This window comes from Myotis brandtii, unplaced genomic scaffold (genome assembly GCF_000412655.1).
Source record: "Myotis brandtii unplaced genomic scaffold, ASM41265v1 scaffold399, whole genome shotgun sequence".
NCBI classification, from domain to species: Eukaryota; Metazoa; Chordata; class Mammalia; order Chiroptera; family Vespertilionidae; genus Myotis; species Myotis brandtii.
The window spans coordinates 1,636,468-1,660,169 of NW_005365325.1; the positions used below are offsets into that span (position 1 = coordinate 1,636,468).

Consider the following 23,702-nt stretch of genomic DNA (forward strand, 5'->3'; position numbering starts at 1 on the left):
CCAGGAGGCGTGTGCTGCTTCTGCAGCCAGCGCGAGAGGGAGAGGGATGGATGTTGGAGGAGGAATCCGGGCTTAACAAGTGATTGCTGCTGTCTAGGATTTTGTTCTTTTTTCTGGGGAACCTTGACGTCCTTTCCCAGGCAAGCCCTCCTGTGCGGAACTCCAGTGGAGCCAGAAATCTTGGGGGGTCTTCCCCGGGGCAGCCCCGATCAGCACACCTGGGCTCCTGCAGCGAGGACTCTGTGCCCCCCTGGCCAGGCAACAGAACTTGTTCCGTGGATATTTTGGAGCCTCCACCTGCCACCCAGGCGTGATTCCTTCCACCCCCAGGATCGTTCTTCCCCTCCTCCAGCTGTTGCAGCTTGAGGGGGGAAATCAAAACCAGCCGGGGAATTGTCTTTATTTTTATTTTGGACCCCTCCTGGGAAGGGTAAGTGTGATGCCTCGCTTATCTTTCTTCCCTTTCCCACCTTTGGCTGTAAAGAAGCAGTGGACATTTGAGGGACAAATAATATCGGGAATGTGACAGAAGGGCATGAATGGAAGGCGGTTAAAAATAAACCAGGAGGTGGGAGAAGGGAGGTGCAGATGCTGCGCGGCGCTCCGGGGGGCCAACAGTTGTTATTTTCTCAATCTCAGGGATGGGGTGCATGCGCCCTGCTTAATGTGCCCGAGCGCGAACCTAGGTCTGGAGGCGAGGGCGCGATTAAAGATGTCGTTTCCCAACGAGGTGGTATTTAGATTTAGCATCGTTTTGCCTCATCCCAGACTCACCGGTTCCGTTCCTGTGGGAACAGCTGGTGGACGGGTTTGAATTGCTGCCTCTCCCAACACTTGGATTCACGAGCATTTTCTGAGCATTTGAGCAACACACAGGGACTGTATAAATGGCGTGCGTTGAAGTGTGTTATTTCTCACGGTTGTTAGCCTTTCTGATTCTCTCAATCTGTCCTCCCCCCCTCCCCCGCCCCCTCTCTGGTAAGGTTTAGGTACCACCCTAAGACAGTTGTGGAAATTAGCCCTGAGACATGAAAACAGCCTTGTTGTTGGGAGGTGGAAGGAGGAGAGACAGGATGCGTGGCTGTTGTTGGGGGGACCAGGGAATTGGTAGTCTGCAAATCCTATTAGTTTGATGGTGTTAAAGAGGAAGGGAAATTTTCCTGCAAAGTGTCCCTCATAAAGGCTCCTGGGAGTTGGCTTGGATAGATTCTCCTCATGTGAATACCTTGGGGAGGAGGAGAGATTTTAAACCAGTCTGATTTGCTGGGTGGAAGGGTTTTTTTCTTTCTTTTTCTTTTCCTTTTTCCCCCCTTTTCTCCTCCTCTCCTTTTTCCTCTTCCTTCTCCTCCTTTCTCTCTCTCTCTCTCTCTCTCTCTCTCTCTCTCTCTCTCTCTCTCTCTCTCAATTAGGGATAGTGAGGTAACTGGTAGCCAGTTAAAAGGAGGGTAATTTGCTTTTTGTAGGCTAGGGGAGTTGGATAAACCAAACCTAGCAAACCTAAACTAAAACTTAAGACATGATTTGGTGGACAGCAAAAACAGAGCAGGTCTAGGTTTCTTGCAGAGTTAATGGTGAATGAGAAGACCCTCTAATTAATGACCTTCTGAAAGTCAGTTGGATGGGAGAGGGATATACATAGTATACAAATTTATAGGCACTTTGGTTCTACTGGGGCTTTATTTAAATAGTGTGTTTTAAATGCTTTGAGGGAGTTGGGAAGTAACTGAGCAAACTCTCGAGCTATTTGGCCTGTGAAAGAATTTAAAGGATGTCAGCCTAAACCTCCACAGTGAAAACAGAGATTTAGAGGCCTCCTGAGGGTAAACATTTCAGAGTATGAGATGACGTTAGGAGTCAGGCAAAGGAAGAATGTCATTTGAGGCACCTTCACAGGTATATTTCCTGAGTGTCGTGTCCCAATCAAGCTTGCCTCTTACCCTAGGAGAATGTATTCTGATTGGGAAGGGATATATTTTTGCCACTTCCCTGCTTGTCACTTCATAAAACTCAGTGTGTTTAAGCTTCTAGGCTGACGGGATTCAGCAAGAAGCAAGCAGCAGGTGGTCAAGAGCCAAATCCCTTTAATGGCTCCAGAAAACCATTTCTCTTTTGCACCCCAAGTGCTTCCAGTAATAGAGGCTAGTAGATGCCCTGAATTCGAACAGTCCTTATCCTCCCCAATTCTCAGGGCCACTCTTCTGCATTCTTAGAGACCCTATGGGATAGAATGAAAGAATGGAAGAAGCAAGACAGACAGAAGATTGGGACGGGAGCTTTTATAGATTCTGGTGAAGGAGATGAGTTAGATGGATCTTGGGAAAGCTAAACTAAGGGAGAAGGAAGGCCAGGAGTACCAAGAGACAGTGGGGACAGAGCAGGCTGCAAGGAAGATGTGATCTGGAAATGGTAGCTTGGAAATAAAGGGAGAGAGAGAGAGAGAGAGAGAGAGAGAGAGAGAGAGAGAGAGAGAGAAGGGGAAAGTTGGGAGATGGGAGCTATGGATTAAATAAAAGGGGAGTATAATAGGCTGACAACAAAGTCCACACAAACTGGGATTTAAAACATAAGGAGCTAATCCCTTGAAAAGAGTGTAGGAGGAAACATTGAGATGAACATGGAGGAACTGCAAGGAGAGAAAATGATTAGTAGAGAAGTGGAAACTGGGATTAGCTCCTAGACTGTGGGTGGCAGGGACATGCTTCAGGGAGTCAGGAAGTACCAACTTAATACAGGCCATTGGTGAGTCTCCAAATGCCCTGATGTCCTTGTACGCTATCCTTCCCCTACTTCAAACAGTGGTTTAAGGACATACACATTTGGTTGTGGATAGATAGATAATCAAAGCTTAGATTACTGTCATGTAATTAGTAACTACCAGTGTTTATTGATATCATTATGTACAAGTCAATGTGTTACTCGATCATCATCTGCTATCTCATGTAATCCTTACAAAGGTGGGATGGGGCGGTTGCATTATCCTCAGTTTATAGACGAAGTGATTGAAGCTTGTTCAAGTGCTGGAGCCTGGATTTAAAAAAAACAAACTGTTTTTCCGACTTCTCTAATCCTGAATCAAGGGGGGTGAGGGGAAGGACACTATATTCAGAAAAATTTACGAGTGGAAATTTTTTTTAAATGCCTTAAGATCAATGCATGATGGAAATAGCTATAAAGCGACAGCATTATTATTGTGGAATGATGAGAGTGACAAGAAAATAGACTGAGCTGAAATAACATCCAAAGAAGAAGGAAAGAAGGATGTTTAGTGAGAAGGAGATTTAACAACCTGCCCGGTGTTCCTTGGAAATTTATGGTTGCTTGGTGCTTTATATGGTTTGCTCGAGGACAAGAGAAAGAAGTGTATGTGAAGGAAATGCTCAGTTTGCTTTTTATGATTTGATTCTTCTCTTTATTTTTCTTCCATGCTTGTTTTCCTTCCTTTTTCAGGTGAAGTGCTTCTTCTGCATGATTTTAGCTGAAGGATACTCTGCATTTTCTTGATCTCTATGGAGACCTCAGAGCTGGGTTTGCCCCTGCTGACACCTCATCTTGCACCTTCTCTACCTCCCAAGGTCTTTGCCTCTGTTGATAGTTTGGCATTGCCCCTGGGTCCAGGAAGCCTGTGATGAACTTAAGGGAAGAGCCTGGAGGATCATCCCTATAGGTGTGAGGGACAATGGCCGGATGTACTTCAAGTCTCGTGTTAACATGGGTTAAGCAGTCACTGGAAGGCAAGTGCTGAGACGAAAGGCTTATTTGCATTTTATTTAAATTTGATGGACCGAGCTTTGGACAGTTTCCATGGCAGAAAAATATATTCCATCTTCTAGTCACAACTGCTGGCCGTCGGAGACTTGCTGCCTTTGAATCTTGCAGCAGCATCACCAACCACATCCTAGATGTATTTCCAAATTTGAACACCCACCCCAAACAGGTGTCTGGGAGACCCGGACATTATCTGACTTAGGCTTGAGAGTGCTAGGCTGTTCACCTGGACCAGCCAAGCTCTGGAGAGCCATGTCGAATCCCTGGGAAGACAGAGCATGGGGCGTGCTGATTTAAAAACAGAAAATGCAAAGTTGGACTGAAAATACCCTCAGTCTTCCAAGCAATCTGCTTGAGGGCTCCAAACTTACCTTCATTTGGTGAGAAAGAAAATAAAAAAGCTGCCCTATTTTTCTTTCTTCTTCTACAACTGGAACCAGCCATTTCCCCAAACCAGCACCATGGAGGTTGCGATGGTGAGTGCGGAGAGCTCAGGGTGCAACAGTCACATGCCTTATGGTTACGCGGCCCAGGCCCGGGCCAGGGAACGGGAGAGGCTGGCCCACTCGAGGGCAGCGGCAGCAGCTGCTGTCACTTGCCAGCGGGGAGCAGACCTAAGCTGCATTTGGACATCCTTAGCACTGCTGAGGAGGCGGGAGAGGCTCCCACCACCACCACCACCACCAGTCTCGGGGGGCCTGCACCTCCCATGACCCTCAGAGCGGCCCACGCAGTCACAGGAGGCGGCGACAGCAGCCGGAGAAAAAGAAAGGCCACCACCGGCCAAGCAGCTTCCCGCACTGCACGGACCTCATGCCCAGCGGCTCGGAGGAGAAGATCCTGAGGGAGCTGAGCGATGAGGAGGAGGAGGAGGAGGAAGAGGAGGAGGAGGAGGAGGAGGAGGAAAGGAGGTTTTACTACAGCGACGATGACCACCACGGGGACGAAGGCTCCTACACGGACCTGCTGCCCCAGGATGACGGGGGCGGCGGGGGCTACAGCGCCGTGCGCTACAGCGACTGCTGCGAGCGCGTGGTGATCAACGTGTCCGGCCTGCGCTTTGAGACCCAGATGAAAACTCTGGCCCAGTTTCCGGAGACCTTGTTGGGGGACCCCGAGAAGAGGACTCAGTACTTCGACCCTTTGCGCAACGAGTACTTTTTCGACAGGAACAGGCCCAGCTTTGATGCCATCTTGTACTATTATCAATCAGGAGGCCGCCTGAAGAGGCCGGTCAACGTGCCCTTTGACATCTTCACGGAGGAGGTGAAGTTCTACCAGCTGGGGGAGGAGGCCCTGCTCAAGTTCCGGGAGGACGAGGGCTTCGTGAGAGAGGAGGAGGACAGGGCCTTGCCCGAGAATGAGTTCAAAAAGCAGATCTGGCTTCTCTTCGAGTATCCTGAGAGCTCCAGTCCGGCCAGGGGCATAGCCATCGTCTCCGTCCTGGTCATCTTAATCTCCATTGTCATTTTCTGCCTGGAAACCTTGCCCGAGTTCAGGGACGACAGGGATCTCATCCTGGCTCTGAGCGCGGGTGGGCACAGTGGGCTGTTGAATGACACCTCGCCGCCCCACCCTGAGAGCTCAGGCCACACGGTATTCAACGACCCCTTCTTCATTGTGGAGACAGTCTGCATTGTTTGGTTTTCCTTTGAGTTTGTGGTTCGCTGCTTCGCTTGCCCCAGCCAAGCGCTCTTCTTCAAAAACATCATGAACATCATTGACATTGTCTCCATCTTGCCTTACTTCATCACCCTGGGCACGGACCTGGCCCAGCAGCAGGGCGGTGGCAACGGGCAGCAGCAGCAGGCCATGTCCTTTGCCATCCTCAGGATCATTCGTTTGGTCCGGGTATTCCGGATCTTCAAACTCTCCAGGCACTCCAAAGGCCTGCAGATCCTGGGCCACACCCTCCGAGCCAGCATGCGGGAACTGGGCCTTCTGATCTTCTTCCTCTTCATTGGGGTCATCCTGTTTTCTAGCGCTGTGTACTTTGCTGAGGCAGATGAGCCTACCACCCATTTCCAAAGCATCCCAGATGCATTTTGGTGGGCTGTGGTGACCATGACAACTGTGGGCTATGGGGACATGAAGCCCATCACTGTGGGGGGCAAGATCGTGGGGTCCCTGTGTGCCATTGCGGGTGTCTTAACCATTGCTTTACCAGTGCCAGTGATTGTCTCTAACTTTAACTATTTCTACCACAGAGAGACTGAAAATGAGGAACAGACACAACTGACACAGAATGCAGTCAGTTGCCCATACATCCCTTCTAATTTGCTGAGGAAATTTCGGAGCTCTACTTCTTCCTCTCTGGGAGACAAGTCAGAGTATCTAGAGATGGAAGAAGGAGTTAAGGAATCTCTTTGTGCCAAGGAGAAGTGTCAGGGAAAGGGGGATGACAGTGAGACAGATAAAAACAACTGCTCTAACGCGAAGGCTGTGGAGACTGATGTGTGAATCCTGTTCTCCGTGCGCCACTGCCCCCTCGCCCCCAAGCCCAGCATCTCCAAATATATTTATGCATAGAGAGTGCAGTTATGAAAATGAAATATGCAAATGAATCCAACGCATACAGTAGTACACCATTTAATGGTTATACATGGCATAATTGTTATAAACTTGTATTACATATCAAATAAATGATGCATCTTGGAGAAGAGGGAGGCTTAAATAGGAGCAACTCAATCTTTATATTTTTTATTAGGATGCAAGAATTTTGCACATTAACTGGAAAGGATGTAAAAGTAAAGATGGCTATGTGGAATGAGTGTGTGTGTGTGCTGTGTGCGTGTGTGTATGTGTAAGTAAATTGTCAACGTTTTTTAGTAATCGTGCAGTAATGGGAAAAGTTGGCATTTTGAAGTATTTACTATGTAAGAACTAATGAATTTGAACAGTCATTTATCAGTGCTTTAATATCATCTCATGTCTTTGAATTCCATAGTTGTTTTTTAAAAATTGTTAAGAATTACTATGTAGAAAAAAAAGAAAGTGAATTATTTAATAGCATATAGGTCACAATTCTATCTTGGATTTAATTAAAGTTTATTTTTAACTGGAAATTAACTTTTAAAAAGGCTGCAGGGGTCTTTAGAAATTGTTTATATTTTATTATTAATTTTGGGAAGATATGAGAGCAAATGCCTAACAGTATGGGAGAAATGACATCAGAGAAAATGTAACAAGTTTTGTTCAGAAATCCCAGCACTGGAATTTTCTTTTTTTCTTTGCACTACTTTATATGCTGGAGATTGAGAGAGACTTCATACTGTGAATGTTTACTAATGTAAAAGTTCAATGACAATCATTGGAACAATAATTTCTTAGTCCTTTTTTATTGTTCTCTTCTTTTCTTTGTGTGAGACTAAATGCCATGCAGATAACAGCACAGATTCCCTTCTCTTTTTAAATCTAAATAACTGATCTGCAAAGGGGCTATGACGTTGAATTTAGCTACTGAATTCTTTTGAAATCGGTCTATTACAATGATGTTTCTGAAACCATCCTATTCTTCTGCCTTTAAATCCAGGATAATTTAACCAAAGCTAATGCATGCACTGAAAGAATTAATGAAGAAATAGATGCCCAGATGCTACAGTGATTATGGCTTAAGAGCTTTCTATTAAATGTATAACATAAATGATAGATTAATTAAATTTATTTCTTTGTGCTGCCACATACAAGCAAAATGTGGGGATTCATCTCAGAATTTGGCACTCCATTTGCTAAAATTGGTATAAGAAAGAATTGTGTCAAAACATTTGCTTTCGACATCACCATCATTATTAAAGGAATTTATGACACATATAAGTGTTTAACTCATAACAAGGTGTTCTAGAATGTGAGATAACAGCTAGTGATTGGGCTTGCACTATTAAGTTATAATGAGATATAGGTTAGCAAACTCAGAATATGTAATAGGCCTTATTCTCTTCAGTGTTTCTTCAACTTCTATTCTTTATAAAATGATTGTCCTGAGGTTTGGGAAAAAGATATTGTGTATCTCAGTACATAATGAACTCTAACAACTGTGAACTTTGAAAAAAAAAAGACCTAGAATAACTTTTATCAAGCTTCTTAACCCCAGGCCATCATCTGATAATAATATAAAATTTACCTCTCTTTTAATGATATTTAAAATTCAAAGTAAATCCAATGTTAGGTTTAAAAGCAAAGCTACTTCCTTCTTCCCATTTCTTCCCCACCACTTATAGAGCAACACCTCTTGAGAACACCTTGGAGAATGAAAAGCAGCAAACAGAGGAATTGATTGAATGTGTAGACCAAATATCTCTAGTGGGCAATAGAGAGTGACAAAACAAGGAAATGCCATCTTGAAACAATACTTCAAAGATGGCATTACCCTATATTTTGGATTAGAAGCAAAAAATGTAACAAGCATTACACTAGCCCTGTAAGCCTACTTAGGTTGGCCACTATTTATTTGGAAAAGTCACCCTGTTAATCTCTGCACCACAGTTTCCTCAATAGCAAAAAAAGAGGGCACATGATGCATATGCTACATCAGTTATTACAGGAAAGCAAATGAAAACATGTGAAAACTCTGAAATAAGTTCCATGTAAATGTCCAATTTTATGTTTAAATTGCTTTTAATCTTCCTCTAGGAGATTAAGAGCCCGCAAGTTACATCTGCTTTATTAGGATGCTGTGAAAATCATGGGTAATTTCTTTAATTTGAGGCTCCTTACAAGGAGTTGATTTGCAGACACACAAGAGAGCCTATCATTAAATAACTGTTGCAGTTTCTTCTTTTGGGGCAAGATTTCAGGCATGCCATGGTATAAAGATGACCCTGTGGACAAGGTACCACCTCCCTTTTGCCATCCTCAACTAGGTCTGGTTATATCTTAAAATAGTTTAAATGCATGCTCTCCAGCTTCGATGTTTATTGAACATTCTATAATAGCATTAGCAATGACTTGGCTATGTTTGGAAGGAAATACATTGTATTTCACTGGTTCTACAACACTCTTTTAAATCAGAAAAGTTATATTACATTTAATTGACATGTTTTAGAATTAACAATTCTGAGAACCCAGGAAATATAGTCATTTGGGGACCCTAGGGCTTCCCTTTATTGTACATAGTTTCTTTTTAAGGGTAAAAGAGTAAAAAAGTGATAGTCATAGGCTTTTATTAGGTAACCACTAAATGTATGGGGTTTTTTTCCCCCTGCAAGATCCATTAATTTTAGGATGTCTGGATCTTGATTCCATTCTGAGAAGGAAGCATTTAAGCCCTTAAGACTTGTATACGGGCACTTCTGTGCAGAATACTTGTCTTACAGAGAATGTGTGAAGATAGTTATGGATTTATAGAATTTTTCCAAGTCAAAGCTAGTTAAAATGCATTAGCACCATTTGTGACAATTTTATACTGAGAAATGTGCTTTCAGGGGCTATTTGTAACTAATTTAGGCAACTTCATTTTCTCAGAGGCCACCATACATGTTTGGTTGTAAGATAAAAGAGAAGTGACCCATTTAGAGATTTGAATTCTTGGGATCTGGGATTCTTTAGTTGCTTTTCAGATGATAATAAATGTTACCAAAAGTACAATATTTGAGGGTCATCTTAATCAGAATCTTTTCAAGGGTGGATGCATTGTTCTCTCTTGCAATTAATTGCTTAAAAAGGAAACAATTATGCATAACAGTTATGGAGAAGAGAGGAGGACTAAATATTCCTTCAGTTCTGTGAAAGGGAGCTCGTGGATGCCAGAGGAACGACAGGTGGCCTTGGAGTCCAGAGATGGCTTGTTGACCACGGGCACATCATTTCATCTCCTTAATTCTCAGTTTGTGTTTGGTTATTGTAAAGTTGGGTTATTGGGCTACATTATCGCTTGAGTCCTTCTAACACCAAAATTCTGTTGAGTCGTAGGAAGTATCAGACTAGCTTGATATTTTCTAAGTACCCCTCAAGTCATACCAGCCTTGATTTTATAGTTAAGTAATAAGAACAAAATAGTTTTAAAGCCTTACTATTGGGTTAAATGCAGCACCAGGAGTATGGGATTGAGTTTTTAGAATATAAACTAAGCTGAATGAATAGGGTGTACTTTGAAGCTATTTATTCTAACAACTTCTAAAGGGAAGGAATTCACTTACTACTAATAAAAAATAACTCCTCAGTCTCCAGTTGAATACAAATTGGTAAGTAAACATTTTGATTTCTGGCTTTGTTACAGTGCAATCTTGTCAGTAAACACAGTGTTCCGACCTGTGCTGGAAAACTCATTTTATGCTCAGACACATGTAGTATTTCACAGTGCTGCTGCTTTTCTTGTCAAATTTGTTTTGAACAGGATCGCTAAAGCTTTGTGAAACATCTTTTCATTAGGCATGTGTTGAAATAGAATCCAATATATGAAGAAGAAACATTTAAGTGAAGGTACACACACACACACACACACACACACACTATATATATATTTCATTTTTTTAGAAAGTCAACACCAACCAATAGAAAATTATTTTTAATTGCACTAGAATCATAAACACTAGTACCCCCACATCCCAAGAGAATCAGAAATGGTGTTCATTGTTGATTTTCAGGACTGCGATGCATCTTCAGCACTAACATTGCAGCTGTTTCTAGGAAAAATGGGAAATAACACTTAGGTTAGGTTTACATTTTTCAAATGAACATGTGATATGCTCATATGCAGGGTGCAGAGTATAACATCCCTGTTTATAATTTTCTTTATAACTGTTTAAAACTATTTTTTATTGATACAGTTTAGAATGATTACGGATCGTCATTCAGTGACAAAGGGGCCTGTTCCAGGAAATCTTCCTGACCCAAAAGTCATTCTGGTTACTACAAGGGACATTTGGTATGGACAAAAGGAACCTCTTGGTTTTCCTGCCTGCAAAGAACCTTGACTTGAAGCACAGGGTCTTCCAGACCAATGTAACCATGATAGGTTAGAAGATAATCCTACTTTTTGGTATGGAGACCAGCATTCCGATTTGAAAGAAGGTTGAATACGGGGTTTGTGTTCAAGACTGAAGGAAGCAGAGCTATTTTTGCAGTAAATGGGAATATGCACTTCTGAAATGTAAATTAAGATTAGGGCTGTGCTAGGAGTTTTATTTCGGACTCGGTTTTCCGTTTCCATAGCAGTCCCAATTTCTTACAGTATCTTCTTCATAAAAAAAGTATGCTAATACATATCAGACCATATGGCCCAATTTGAGGTTCAGAAAATATGGTTACTTTATTTATGGGTAAATAAATTAATCCCAAGGCATGAGTTGGGTGCTTTAAAGAACATAACATATTTAATGAGCTGTGGCTCTAAGTGAAACTCTAACACCCCCTTTTAGACTGGTGGGTAATGCTAAGTGGGAATGGAATAGGAATAGATATATAAAGCAAACAACGTGCTAAGGAAGGTGTCTTGCTATTGTCCAGGAAAGGGTATTCTCACATTTACTGATCATGGTGTTGGTGACATACAGTTAATTTTTTTTAACCATTTGCTGTTACTGGTAACTTGGAAGGAGGATTTGTATCCAGACTACCAGGCGTGAAATGATCTTGATAGTTGATCCACAGTCAACTTTTGCTTCCTGACCTGCAAATTATTTGCTGCATAGATTTCCACAACTGGTTTTTCACCCTAGTTTGGCTTTATTCAGGCTCAGAACTATGGTCTCTCATTAGACAACCAGTCTAGAAAATGCAACCTTATAAAAAGGAACCAATACAGTACAAAGAAACAACAAATACACTAAAACAAACAAGCCAAGCAAAACCTAATGGGGAAGCCAAGTCTGTTGTTCAATGTGCCACATTCATCCAAAGGAAATATGAGGGATTTAGGAGCAACTTTGGCATGGCTCCTCACCATTAGTAGAGATAACCGAGAGGTGACTATTGTGGCGAATGATGTAAAGCCACAAATAAGTTACTGAAGGAATATACAAGTTAACATTTTCTGTGAAAATGATAGAAATACCAACTTTATCATTGGTCTTAATAGTAATTATTAGAAATAAATAATGCATATGGAAAATATGCTTGTTTTTTTCCAGTTATTGGCAGTATATGGAAATGTACTTGAAAAAAAATTTTTTAAAGAATTCTGTAAACCAGGGATGTATATTTGGGGTCAGAGCATGAAGGCATTTTTATTCAGAGCTTCTTAAGCTACTGGTTATTGAGGAGTCAGTCACATCTTCAATCAGTCAGAGCAGTTAAATAGCCCCTGTGGATATCAACGAAAACTGTGCCAATGCTGAGCCAAAGAATTATATTTGTTTTAGAATAAGTAGATTAATAATTTCCATACATTTATGTCATATATTTCATATTCTGCCTTTGTTCTGGCAAAAAATAGACAAGCAAAATGAATAGTCCAAGGCATTGAAGGAGGCTTCTTGGAGTGTAGTGAAAGTATATAATTCCCATGTGTTAGGGAGAAATGATGAGACTTAAGGATTGAAAAGCCTTTCTTTGCACTCTAAATTGGCATTCTGTACCATATTGCCACAGTGTTATTAGGGCTAAGCTCTTTAACATCCGATGGTATAAAGAAATATGAAGTTTCTTTCCCAGGAAAGGTTTTTATGTTTTATGGAATATTGTAACATGTTTATTTTATTTTTCATGGACATTAATCCTGTTACATAAAGGTTGCATAGAGCATGGAAACTAGACTATCTGGCTCCATGGATCTATTTTGTGCTCTATAGAAATAGCCTTATTTGAAATCATTATCTTTCTGTATTTTTGTTGTAGCTGTTGTTTGCTATGACTTTCTTAATTCTCTTAGGTTTAATTCCAGCAGTAAAATGTCTAAGGTTATTGTTGGCTGTTTTTTTGTTTTTGTTTTTTGTTGTTTGCTTTTTTTGATGAATGTTCCAATATCGCTCAGCCTCACATACGAAACTATAAAATAATTGGAAAATCCCATATATCTTGGAAAGCAGGGCTGTATTTCTCAATTCTCTCAATAACAGGGGCTACGTTAGTTAACATGGAGGATGCATGCTATTCTATTTATAAGCTTAATTCACTCGTACCTGAATAGATTGATGGTTCCTATGGAGAACACTAATGGTGTTGATATCATCTGAGTGAGTCTTCTTTCTCCTCCAATTGGTAGGGATCATAACCCAAATGAGGCTTTCATTTGCTATCAGGCATGGTGGAAAATAATTAATAAGGCTCCCACTGGACTGAAATCTATCAAGAGGTAATGGAATCTCTAGGAAACATAGTATGATTTATGTTTACTTGTTTATTTGCCATTCCTTGTTGATGTCATTGTTGGTATTACTGTTGGGGGTGGATTTTAATTTTTTGGATGATTTAACTAATAGTAAAATGGCATTGAGAAGAAGCTAGACTCTATAAGTTCCACACTATCTTTTTTTTCTCACCTGAGGATATGTTTCTATTGATTTAAGAGAGAAGAAAGGGGAGAGAGAGAGAGAGAGAGAGAGAGAGAGAGAGAAGGAGTCAGTCACATCTTCAATCAGTCAGAGCAGTTAAATAGCCCCTGTGGATATCAACGAAAACTGTGCCAATGCTGAGCCAAAGAATTATATTTGTTTTAGAATAAGTAGATTAATAATTTCCATACATTTATGTCATATATTTCATATTCTGCCTTTGTTCTGGCAAAAAATAGACAAGCAAAATGAATAGTCCAAGGCATTGAAGGAGGCTTCTTGGAGTGTAGTGAAAGTATATAATTCCCATGTGTTAGGGAGAAATGATGAGACTTAAGGATTGAAAAGCCTTTCTTTGCACTCTAAATTGGCATTCTGTACCATATTGCCACAGTGTTATTAGGGCTAAGCTCTTTAACATCCGATGGTATAAAGAAATATGAAGTTTCTTTCCCAGGAAAGGTTTTTATGTTTTATGGAATATTTCAACATGTTTATTTTATTTTTCATGGACATTAATCCTGTTACATAAAGGTTGCATAGAGCATGGAAACTAGACTATCTGGCTCCATGGATCTATTTTGTGCTCTATAGAAATAGCCTTATTTGAAATCATTATCTTTCTGTATTTTTGTTGTAGCTGTTGTTTGCTATGACTTTCTTAATTCTCTTAGGTTTAATTCCAGCAGTAAAATGTCTAAGGTTATTGTTGGGTGTTTTTTTTGTTTTTGTTTTTTGTTTTTTGTTGTTTGCTTTTTTGATGAATGTTCCAATATCGCTCAGCCTCACATACGAAACTATAAAATAATTGGAAAATCCCATATATCTTGGAAAGCAGGGCTGTATTTCTCAATTCTCTCAATAACAGGGGCTACGTTAGTTAACATGGAGGATGCATGCTATTCTATTTATAAGCTTAATTCACTCGTACCTGAATAGATTGATGGTTCCTATGGAGAACACTAATGGTGTTGATATCATCTGAGTGAGTCTTCTTTCTCCTCCAATTGGTAGGGATCATAACCCAAATGAGGCTTTCATTTGCTATCAGGCATGGTGGAAGTGTTTTTTTTGTTTTTGTTTTTTGTTTTTTGTTGTTTGCTTTTTTGATGAATGTTCCAATATCGCTCAGCCTCACATACGAAACTATAAAATAATTGGAAAATCCCATATATCTTGGAAATCAGGGCTGTATTTCTCAATTCTCTCAATAACAGGGGCTACGTTAGTTAACATGGAGGATGCATGCTATTCTATTTATAAGCTCAATTCACTCGTACCTGAATAGATTGATAGTTCCTATGGAGAACACTAATGGTGTTGATATCACCTGAGTGAGTCTTCTTCTCCAATTGGTAGGGATCATAATCCAAATGAGGCTTTCATTTGCTATCAGGCATGGTGGAAAATAATTAATAAGGCTCCCACTGGACTGAAATCTATCGTGAAAGAAAAACACTGATTGATTGCCTCCAGTATGTGATCAGGAATCAAACCACAATCTAGGTATGTGCCCTGACTGGTAACTGAACCTACAACCTTTTGGTGCATGAGACAACACTCCAAAACAACTAAGCTACCAAGCCAGGGCTCCAAACTATCTTATTAGCTTGAGTAGTATCTCTATTTCAATATTTTAAAAAAATTATTATGAGATTTGGAGATTGTTATCTATAGCTAGAGCCATTTATTTGGGGGACAATTTATCCCATAAATAATGATTCATTTATTCATTTTTTTAAAGAGAATAATGAAATCTCTCTCTCTCTTTTGGTTTCTTTTTGTCCTGGCTTTTCCACATTATATTTAAATTTGTGGATTATATTTAAATTGGTGGATACAAGTATTTTATCTTCCAGCACACCAATGTGAAAATCTTAGTTACCAATTGATTAGGGAATGAAAAGATTGCTTGATGATCTGTTTTGCCCCATTTGCTATTAATCAGCTTAGAAGCTGATTTTAGTATATTTGAAAACAGCATAGGGAAATGCATATATACCATACTAGTGGCCCAGTGCATGAAATTTGTGCACAATGAAAGATTAATTAGAGGAAATATTTTAATATTGCTATTTGCCCTTTCTCTATAATAGAAGTGTCAGAGATGAAAGAAAATTAGAAAAATGTATAGGAAAATCTTCCCCCTGTCAGAGTCTGGGGTGCACCACGGGACCCAGAGTCCAGTCCCCACCCACCCACGTGCACCTCAAAATTGTGTGAGACCCAGACCCGGCCGGTCCCCCCACATTGGGCTAGATCCAGACCTGGCTGGTCCCACCCTTGTCAAGCCCTGCCAGGTGGGGGGCAAAGCCTCAGGTCCCCCGGCCTGGCACCAAGAGGGGGGCACAGCCTCAGGTTCCCCATCAAGCCCCGCTGGGTGGGGGACATGACCTGAGGTCCCCCAGCCTGGGGTGAGGGGAGCAGCCTGAGGTCCCCTGGCCCAGCACTGGGGACACGACCTGAGGTCCCCCAGCCCGGGGTGAGGGGAGCAGCCTGAGGTCCCCTGGCCCAGCACTGGGGGGTGGGGGGGCACACCTTGAGGTCCTCTGTCAAGCCCCGCTGGGCAGGGGTCGTGGCCTCAGGTCCCCCAGCCCAGCGTCCGGGCAGGGGGCACGGCCTGAGGTCCCCTATCAAGCCCCATGAGAGTGGGGGGGGCACAGCCTCAGGTCCCTGCTGATTGCTCGGCCTCAGGTCCCCCAGCCCAGCATCGGGGCAGGGGGCACGGCCTGAGGTCCCCTGTCAAGCCCCATGGGAGTGGGGTGGGGGGCACAGCCTCAGGTCCCTGCTGATTGCTCATTAAGGCTTATTATGGGTACTCGGCCTCCACTATGGGTGCAGCCATCTTGTGTTACAGAAACCCTGCCTCCACTGTGGGCACAGCCATCTTGTGTTACAGAATCCCTGCCTCCATTGTGGGCGCAGCCATCTTTGTGGCAGAGTGATGGTCAATTTGCATATTCCCCTCTTTGTTATATAGGATTAGAATCTTGATGATAGAGAAGGAATATTAAGAATATATTTTCCTTCTGGGTTCCTAGAAGTATCCTCATAATTCTCGACCTCTTTCCTCCAGATCTGATCCAATGAATGTGAAGCTAGTAAACTGCATTTTTGCTGGAGTAACAACAAGATGTAAGGAGAAACAAAGCTAATTGAGGGATAGGGAGTAGGCGGGAGGTTGGCAAAGGTTGAGGAGTCATGCCTAAATGAAGTCATTCATTTGGTGGCGAAAATAGATCAGTCTAAAAACTACTTCATTTGATTACGCTATTAGTTTTTGTTAGTTCAGGGAATCTGGGAAAGTACATTGATCACTTATTATTGGTACCAAAATCAGTAAGCATATGTATAATATATATGGCCCAGTATCCTACTTCCCTTTGCTCTTAGTCTTTGAGAGCACTCACATACAAAACCGTTAAACTGTCGCTGAGGATTAAAGCTGCATGTCGTATTAAGGATAGGTCTGACCTTTCCCTTCAGAGCAAGGGATTCTTTCACATCCTTCAAACATTATCAATTGGCACCTCTATGCATCCTCTTCCCTTATTCTAGTGCGGTATTAAAACTCAGATGTAATTAAACAACCAATTGTAGCTCTGAGAGTGAATGTCACCAACACAAAGCTGAATGATGTGTTCATGTTGGTTATTGTCAGCATGCATTTCTTAGAGGAGTGGAGAAATCATGAAATCTGTGCAGCATAATTAGAACTCCTTGCTGCCTCCTTGCTGATTCAGCTGCTGCTGCTCATCCACAGAGTAGAGGTGTCATTTCACTACTAGAATCCACACACTTCACAGGCTTCAAGGCCGTGTGAGAAACAGTGGAGAAAGAAGGGTTAGATTAGATAGAACAGGGATGAAGCAACATACAGTATTTTAAGGTGTGAATCATCTTGTGACACCAGACTATTTTTACTCACTCAAGGGACTGATTTGATTCTTTGGATGGGAGAGGCTTTGTTTAGAAATTACCCTTTCCTTTTTGCTTGTCTGTGGTATCACTGTTGGAGATCAGTTGAGCTTGGGATAAGTCTTGCCATTGTTGCTAAAATAGGATGAAAATTATATGTTGGAAACATTTTTTTTCCATTTCAGTTATGAAATGCTGTAGTTGTGTTATAGGGTTTGCAAGGGAGATTAGAAAGTCAGGTGACTTTTAAATATTTTACTGCACCCCTGAAAGGATTTGGAAATGAAATACAAGTAGAAGATTCTAATATAAGTCCTGATCAAATATAAACTTGTTCAAAATAAAGTGTTCAAAGAGCTCTTTTTTAGTTTCCATTTTTAACCTTTACCTTCAGTTATTAAGCCTGTTGCTTTTTATTTTTAATTGCAGAGGTAGACATGTAAAATGCTTGGTACCCCCACCTCCCTTCACCCCCCTGCACTCCACTGACCTTTGCTTCATTCAATAAAAGCCCAGCTCAGGAAGGCTTCTGCCCGTCCAGGCTCACAGATTTCTCATGGAGAGCTTTTTGTGTGTATGTGATCCAGGTACATGTCTTCCCATTTTTGAAATCAGGTCATGCCAGTGTGTACCCAGAAAGCTTCTACAGTCACCTGCAACGTGGCTCTATTATGTTCTGTTGTCATGCTAGGTATTTCCTGCCTATTACTGAACGGCTGGGATTTTAGAAAACAGCTGGATGGTTGGTTGCGTATTTCCCATTTTTCATCCAGATGCTTTATTACTGTGTCGAAACAACCCGTGTGGAGAGCTGGGAGGATAATAGAAAAAATCTTGCTTTGATGCAACTGATGTTATTAGGAATTTAATCAAGAAAATGAAGGGCAAACTGTTTTGACTATTGTTTGATTTACAAACATGTTGTTAGACACAGCATACTCATTTCCATTCCTAGGCAAAGCAGTTGATTTACCAACTTTGAAAATGTGTCTTGCGATATTCCTTAGGCTACCAAGCCATGCTTGGGCTGTTACATTTATTTGCTTAAGGGGCAATGTCTACACATGATGAGACATCCCCTGAGTTTTCCATTCACTGCTGGCTAGAGGAGCTGACAAGGCAGACAGGCTCCAGCCCTCTCCCTCACCAGAGTCTATTTTTAGTTCGGTCCCTTTGTAACTAACTTCAACCCAGACTAGAGGAGTTGAAATTCAAATACAGTGAAATGTTGTATTAGGACAATTCACAGGTTGATAGAATTGTTTGGTATTGCGAAAGGGACACATTTAATTTAGGTTCTGTTTGTTAGATCCTCACCAGGGCTAAAATTAGAATCAAAAGGGAGCATGGACTTCTTTTCCTTCACCCATTATTTTTTCAACAGATGTTTCTTAAGCTCATGCTAGGTTGACTGGGCTGTGCCTGTGTTTCTAATCTCTAACTGTGCGAACACTTCAGAGAATCACACTCCATGTAGAAGGATTTTTTAGTTATGGGAAGATTCATCTTTCTAAATAGCAGATTCTTGTTTATTATTATAATAATAATAAACCTTTCCTTTTTTTCTCCCCAGAATCTACTAGTATATGTGTGGCTGGATCTAATTTCTCCTGGAAAAGTGAACTGCCAAGCTATCATGCTTTAATGATACTTTTAATACATTTTAACCTGTGTTCTATAATGTGCTTCATTCTGAATAGCTTCTGTATAAACTGCATAACAAATGGGACCAAATTCAACATGACAATTCAGTTTTTTTAATGATTCTTGTATGAGCAATAACAATAGTCAGTGCTTTCAAATAGTATGTGATTAAATTATAACAGAAAGAGGGAGGGAAGCAGATTTGACTGAAACTAATAAACACATTTGTGAAGTAGTAGACAGTAGACAATACTTCTATTTTTTATTCCAAAGTTGGTTTTTTACAGGACCATGGTTCTTCTGCCAACAGAAAAACTTTTTTTTTTTAGAACCCCTTTTGTATCATTCTCCTTGGGAAAGGTTCGAGTGCCATTGGTGATACATCAACATTTTTTTGACTTGAGTAAAGAACTGAGTTTTTTTCTTGGATAAATTTTAAAAGGATTGTTCTTTTGGGTTTGTATCATTCTCCTTGGGAAAGGTTTGAGTGCCATTGGTGATACATCAACATTTTTTTTACTTGAGTAAAGAACTGAGTTTCTTTCTTGGATAAATTTTAAAAGGATTGTTCTTTTGGGGGGACATTCCTTCTTAGGCAAGCCAAATGAAATGGAATCATTACCTGGCTAAGTCAGGGCAGTTGAGGCAGAGGTTAGCGATCTTTCTGAGGTGCCTTCTATCTGTATCTGCTCTCATAGGTGTTGGCTCAGCTTCCATTTGCTTTCAAGATGATGTCTGATTCCTTCCTCTTGGAGTTCTGGCTTTCACACCTGAAATACTGTTGTACTCACATTTTCAGCTCTCTTCAACCAGCTTTAACTTCTTAAGAACAACTCAGACTTCTATGAAAAGTATCCCAAGGACTGTTTGCTTTCCGAGTGTTTTGAAACATACATTAGAGCCTCTAGCTTTTAGTCTTCCTTTAAGCCAAACAACAATTATCTTTAATTGAAGTCCCTTCTATTTGAAGCCAAAACAGTTGGCGGAGTCAGTGAAGAAGCAAAAAAGCCAAGCTGATTGTCTGGCATTGGGAAGCCATTGATTCAATTCTGCTTCATTTAAAGCCATTAGTTTCAAACATCCTGGATTCTCTTTAAGTTGGGGGAGTTTTCAGTTGCTATCTATTCTGTCAGGGAAATACTTTTAATTGTAAAACCATTATTTTGTGGGATTTTTAAATGTTTTAGTTTAGCAAACTGCTACTATTCCTGTGCCTTAGAAATGTGACATTTTGCATATTAAATGAAAATGAAACCGTTATTTATGTGATTTTTAAAAGCCAAGGTGATTTTTCTCTTCCCAGTTTTTTAGTAAGGTATTTGAAAATCTTAAGAATGTATATTTTAACCTAAATTAGCAGATACATAGTCAATGTTTGAAGATTTTTAGGCAAGTAGCTGAATTACTCATTATTATAGTATGAAGGAGGAAATCGCTAACAATTGTTTTACACATTGGAAATTGGAGATGGAAGGAGTGCCTCCTGTCTGTATTGATCAGATCCCATAGGTGTTGGCTCAGGTTTCCATTTGCTTTTTTATTTGCAGTTTCTGAAAGAGATTGAGGTGGATGGATGCCAAAACATTCTATGTGGCTCATTCAGAAGTCCTTTAATGGAAGCCAAGTGCATTTAAAATACATCAGATTGTTCTATTCTTAACTAGAGGATGTAATTTAGAAATGTGATATTATATTAAGTAGATTACATTTCTGAGATTTAAAAAAAATTCTATTATATAATATTACCTCTACTTAGGGCCTATTTTTTAAACATATTAAATAGCCTAACAGGCTGTGTGTGAATGTTCTCAGAATAGAGTTAGGCAATTTGAAAGTCTATCTCCCTGGAAAAGCAATATGTTTTCAGGAAAAAAGGTCTCTTTATGTAAACATTTGAACATAAGTATATTACCCTAACTATTGTTAACTCTTATTTTAGATCTTGATTTTATAATTTTGCTCTAGGTTTCACTTTTTCTGGTATTGGATGGATGGGTTTTATGGCATTAAATAAGCATGAATTATTTATTCCTGTCAGAATAAAACTTTTTCTTAAAAGTACTAATAATTTGTACAGATTGACCTTAGAGAATTAGCACACAAAAACAGACATTTCTCTTTTCATTGCTCATATAGAGCAATTTCTCAGTAATCATGTCTTTCTGCTTTTTAAAATTTCAAACTCACATTATTTAACTAAGTATTATTGTAGCCTGGACATGCTATATATCAAAACCCAACTGTTTGCCATGGAAAAGTAAGCCTCTTAGTCATCATAGAATAATATTAAAAATATCTTGTAGTTAAACTCTCACCAGAAAGATGGTTTCATGGCATGTATTAAAGGTCAATATTACAGGCAGCTGGAAGGTCTTTAATGGAAAGTGCAGACAACTTAAGTAATTCAATTTCATTTTTAAAAAGTTCAGATTCTTGCCCTAACTGGTTTGGCTCAGTGGATAGAGCGTCGGCCTGCAGACTAAAGGGGTCCCAGATTTGATTCCGGTCAAGGGCATGTACCTTGGTTGCGGGCACATCCCCAGTGGCGGGTGTGCAGGAGGCAGCTGATCAATGTTTCTCTCTCATCGATGTTTCTAACTCTCTATCCCTCTCCCTTCCTCTGTGTAAAAAATCAATAAAATATATTTTTAAAAAAAGTTCAGATTCTTGAATGTTGCCATACCTCCAATCTTTTAAATCACACTAGTTGCCAAACATTAATTATCAGTAAATGGTCAAATGAGAAATTGGGGATGAGATATAGGTTTTGCTATTAAATAAAATATTTTATATTTTTATTTTGACACTGTTGTTACCCCTATAAGCAAGTTCTATTTATGGGCAATTTTTAATTTTCTAACAGATAGCAAGAGCAAGAAGTTCCTAGTAAGATTAATCATGAATAAGTAAAATTTGCTTTTGTGTGTTGTGCTAATGACTATAATACAAACCTATTGTTTTATCATTTCTGTCCTTACTGAACTGCATCCAGCATGGCCAGTGGTGAACCTGAGGAGGGGCAGTGAAGGATTAAAGAAATCAGACAAGAGAATATAGTTGGGACCAGGTGGATCACTGTGCCTGGATGAGGAAACAGTGACCCTGTCTGTAAGCAGGATCTTTATTTTATAGTCAGATCACACAAAGCAAAACAAGGAAAAGATGTTTACAATGTTCCTATGAATTTCAAATCTGCTTCTTTCCTGTTGTTGCCATTCTCTGAACTCTGTCAAGCTTTGTTTAGGCAGCACTTGCTGCACCCCCCGCAGCCCACATCCCTTAGCTACTTAGGACTGCAGGGTCAGACTATAAGGTCAAGCTTATGACCATAGCCTTTTGGCTATAATTGTGCTGGGAGGGGTTTGCCCTCCAAGCTGGGACTTGTATGTGGCTTTGCCACAAGTCAGTCCGAGGCTTGATCCTGTCCAAACGCTGTAGCTGCTCTCCACACTTACCAAGCTAATATCATCACATAATACTAATTTGCAATTTCCAGGGAAGCCCAGGTGGTAAATTTCGGTTGCATGCTTTGCTCCAGCTCCCATTTAGAAGATGGGCAGACACAGTTACTGTCCATCACTACCAGTATATACTTTGAACATATTTGTCCTGAAAGCTTTTTTTTGTTTGTTTTCTTTCTCAGATTCTCTGGGAAGAGTGTTTAATTTTATTTAGGGAAATTGTTATTTTTTAGAAGAGTGTAACTAATCCATCTTTGAAATGAAGATCACATGACAACAGAGTGTTTGGGAGAAGCAGTTGTATGCTTCTGTAATTTTGGCCCATTAGCTTGTTTGTCCATGCCCAAATCAAGATTGAACAAAGTGACTAATGTATGCTTCTTATCTGAAGTGTTTTAAAGGAGACATACATGGCTGACAAAAGATTATTCATTTGAATTCATGCTAGTAGAAGATAAGCTTCGTATTTAGCCTGGCTTGTGCTACTTAATGGCAATGGAAATTCAAGGAGGTGTGGTGTGCTCCATGCATTCCAGCAATTTGTAAGAGGCTCTGGGAGCATTTGAATTGTTCCTTTATATGGATGAGGATAACCAAATTATTTACTCATTGCTTTTAAAGTGTGTTTATCTCATGTTGGTATTTTAGAGTATAATACCATGATCAAATGTACCTACAATAGCCTGTGATCATAAAGAAAACAGTTATGTAATTAAGACTAGAGGAATTATTTTAAATATTTTTGTTACTAAAAGATTATCATATTATGTCTCAACATCCTATATAATAAAACCCTAATATGCACATCGACTGAATGGCGGAATGACTGGCGGACTGATCTCTATGATCGCCCCACCCACCAGTCGCCCCACAGAGGGAGGTGACTGGCGACGGTGGGCAGGATTGGCCAGCAGGCAGTGCCAGGTCACCAGCCAAGGCGGGTGCCAGCAGAGGCCCTCTGATCACCCCACCCGCCGGTCGCCCCACAAATCAGCCCTGATCGCCGGCTAGGCCTAGGAACCCTACCCTATATATTGGGAAGAGTCTCTTAGATTTAAAAATTAAAACCTGGCAAGGCTACTCTAACACTGAAAAACAGGATGATGCAGCGATGACATGCATGGACTCTGGCTTGCACATTTTGTGGTCGGTCCTGATACTTATAACTGTGTGACAAAGCCAATTACTTAACTTCTCTCTGCTTCAGTTTTTCCACCCATAAGATGAGGAAAATGGTACTACTGCCTCAGAAGGATCATGTTATGTACTACTTTTTATAATCAGGGCAAAAAAATGTAGCTGCCCATACAACAGCAAGATGCCTTTCACCTGTATGAAAAGTATGGTCACTGGTGCATGCAGCATCCCGGATTGCGAGAGGGATGTCCGACTGCCAGTTTAGGCCCGATCCCTGGGGGGGATGAGCCTGAACTGGCAGTCAGACATCCCCTGAGGGTGCAGGCTGGGCTGAGTGCCCCCATCCATG

The 23,702-nt window shown here is 40.7% G+C and overlaps 1 protein-coding gene across 1 annotated transcript; it reads left to right on the forward strand.

The window, feature by feature from the left end:
• The first annotated feature begins 6 nt into the window (after positions 1–6).
• On the forward strand, positions 7–6,310 carry KCNA4 (potassium channel, voltage gated shaker related subfamily A, member 4). Its single transcript, XM_005873073.2, has 3 exons — positions 7–430; positions 3,448–4,383; positions 4,415–6,310. The coding sequence occupies exons 2-3, from the start codon at positions 4,227–4,229 to the stop codon at positions 6,223–6,225; spliced, it is 1,968 nt and encodes a 655-aa protein (XP_005873135.1). The 5' UTR covers positions 7–430; positions 3,448–4,226; the 3' UTR covers positions 6,226–6,310.
• The last annotated feature ends 17,392 nt before the right edge of the window (positions 6,311–23,702 follow it).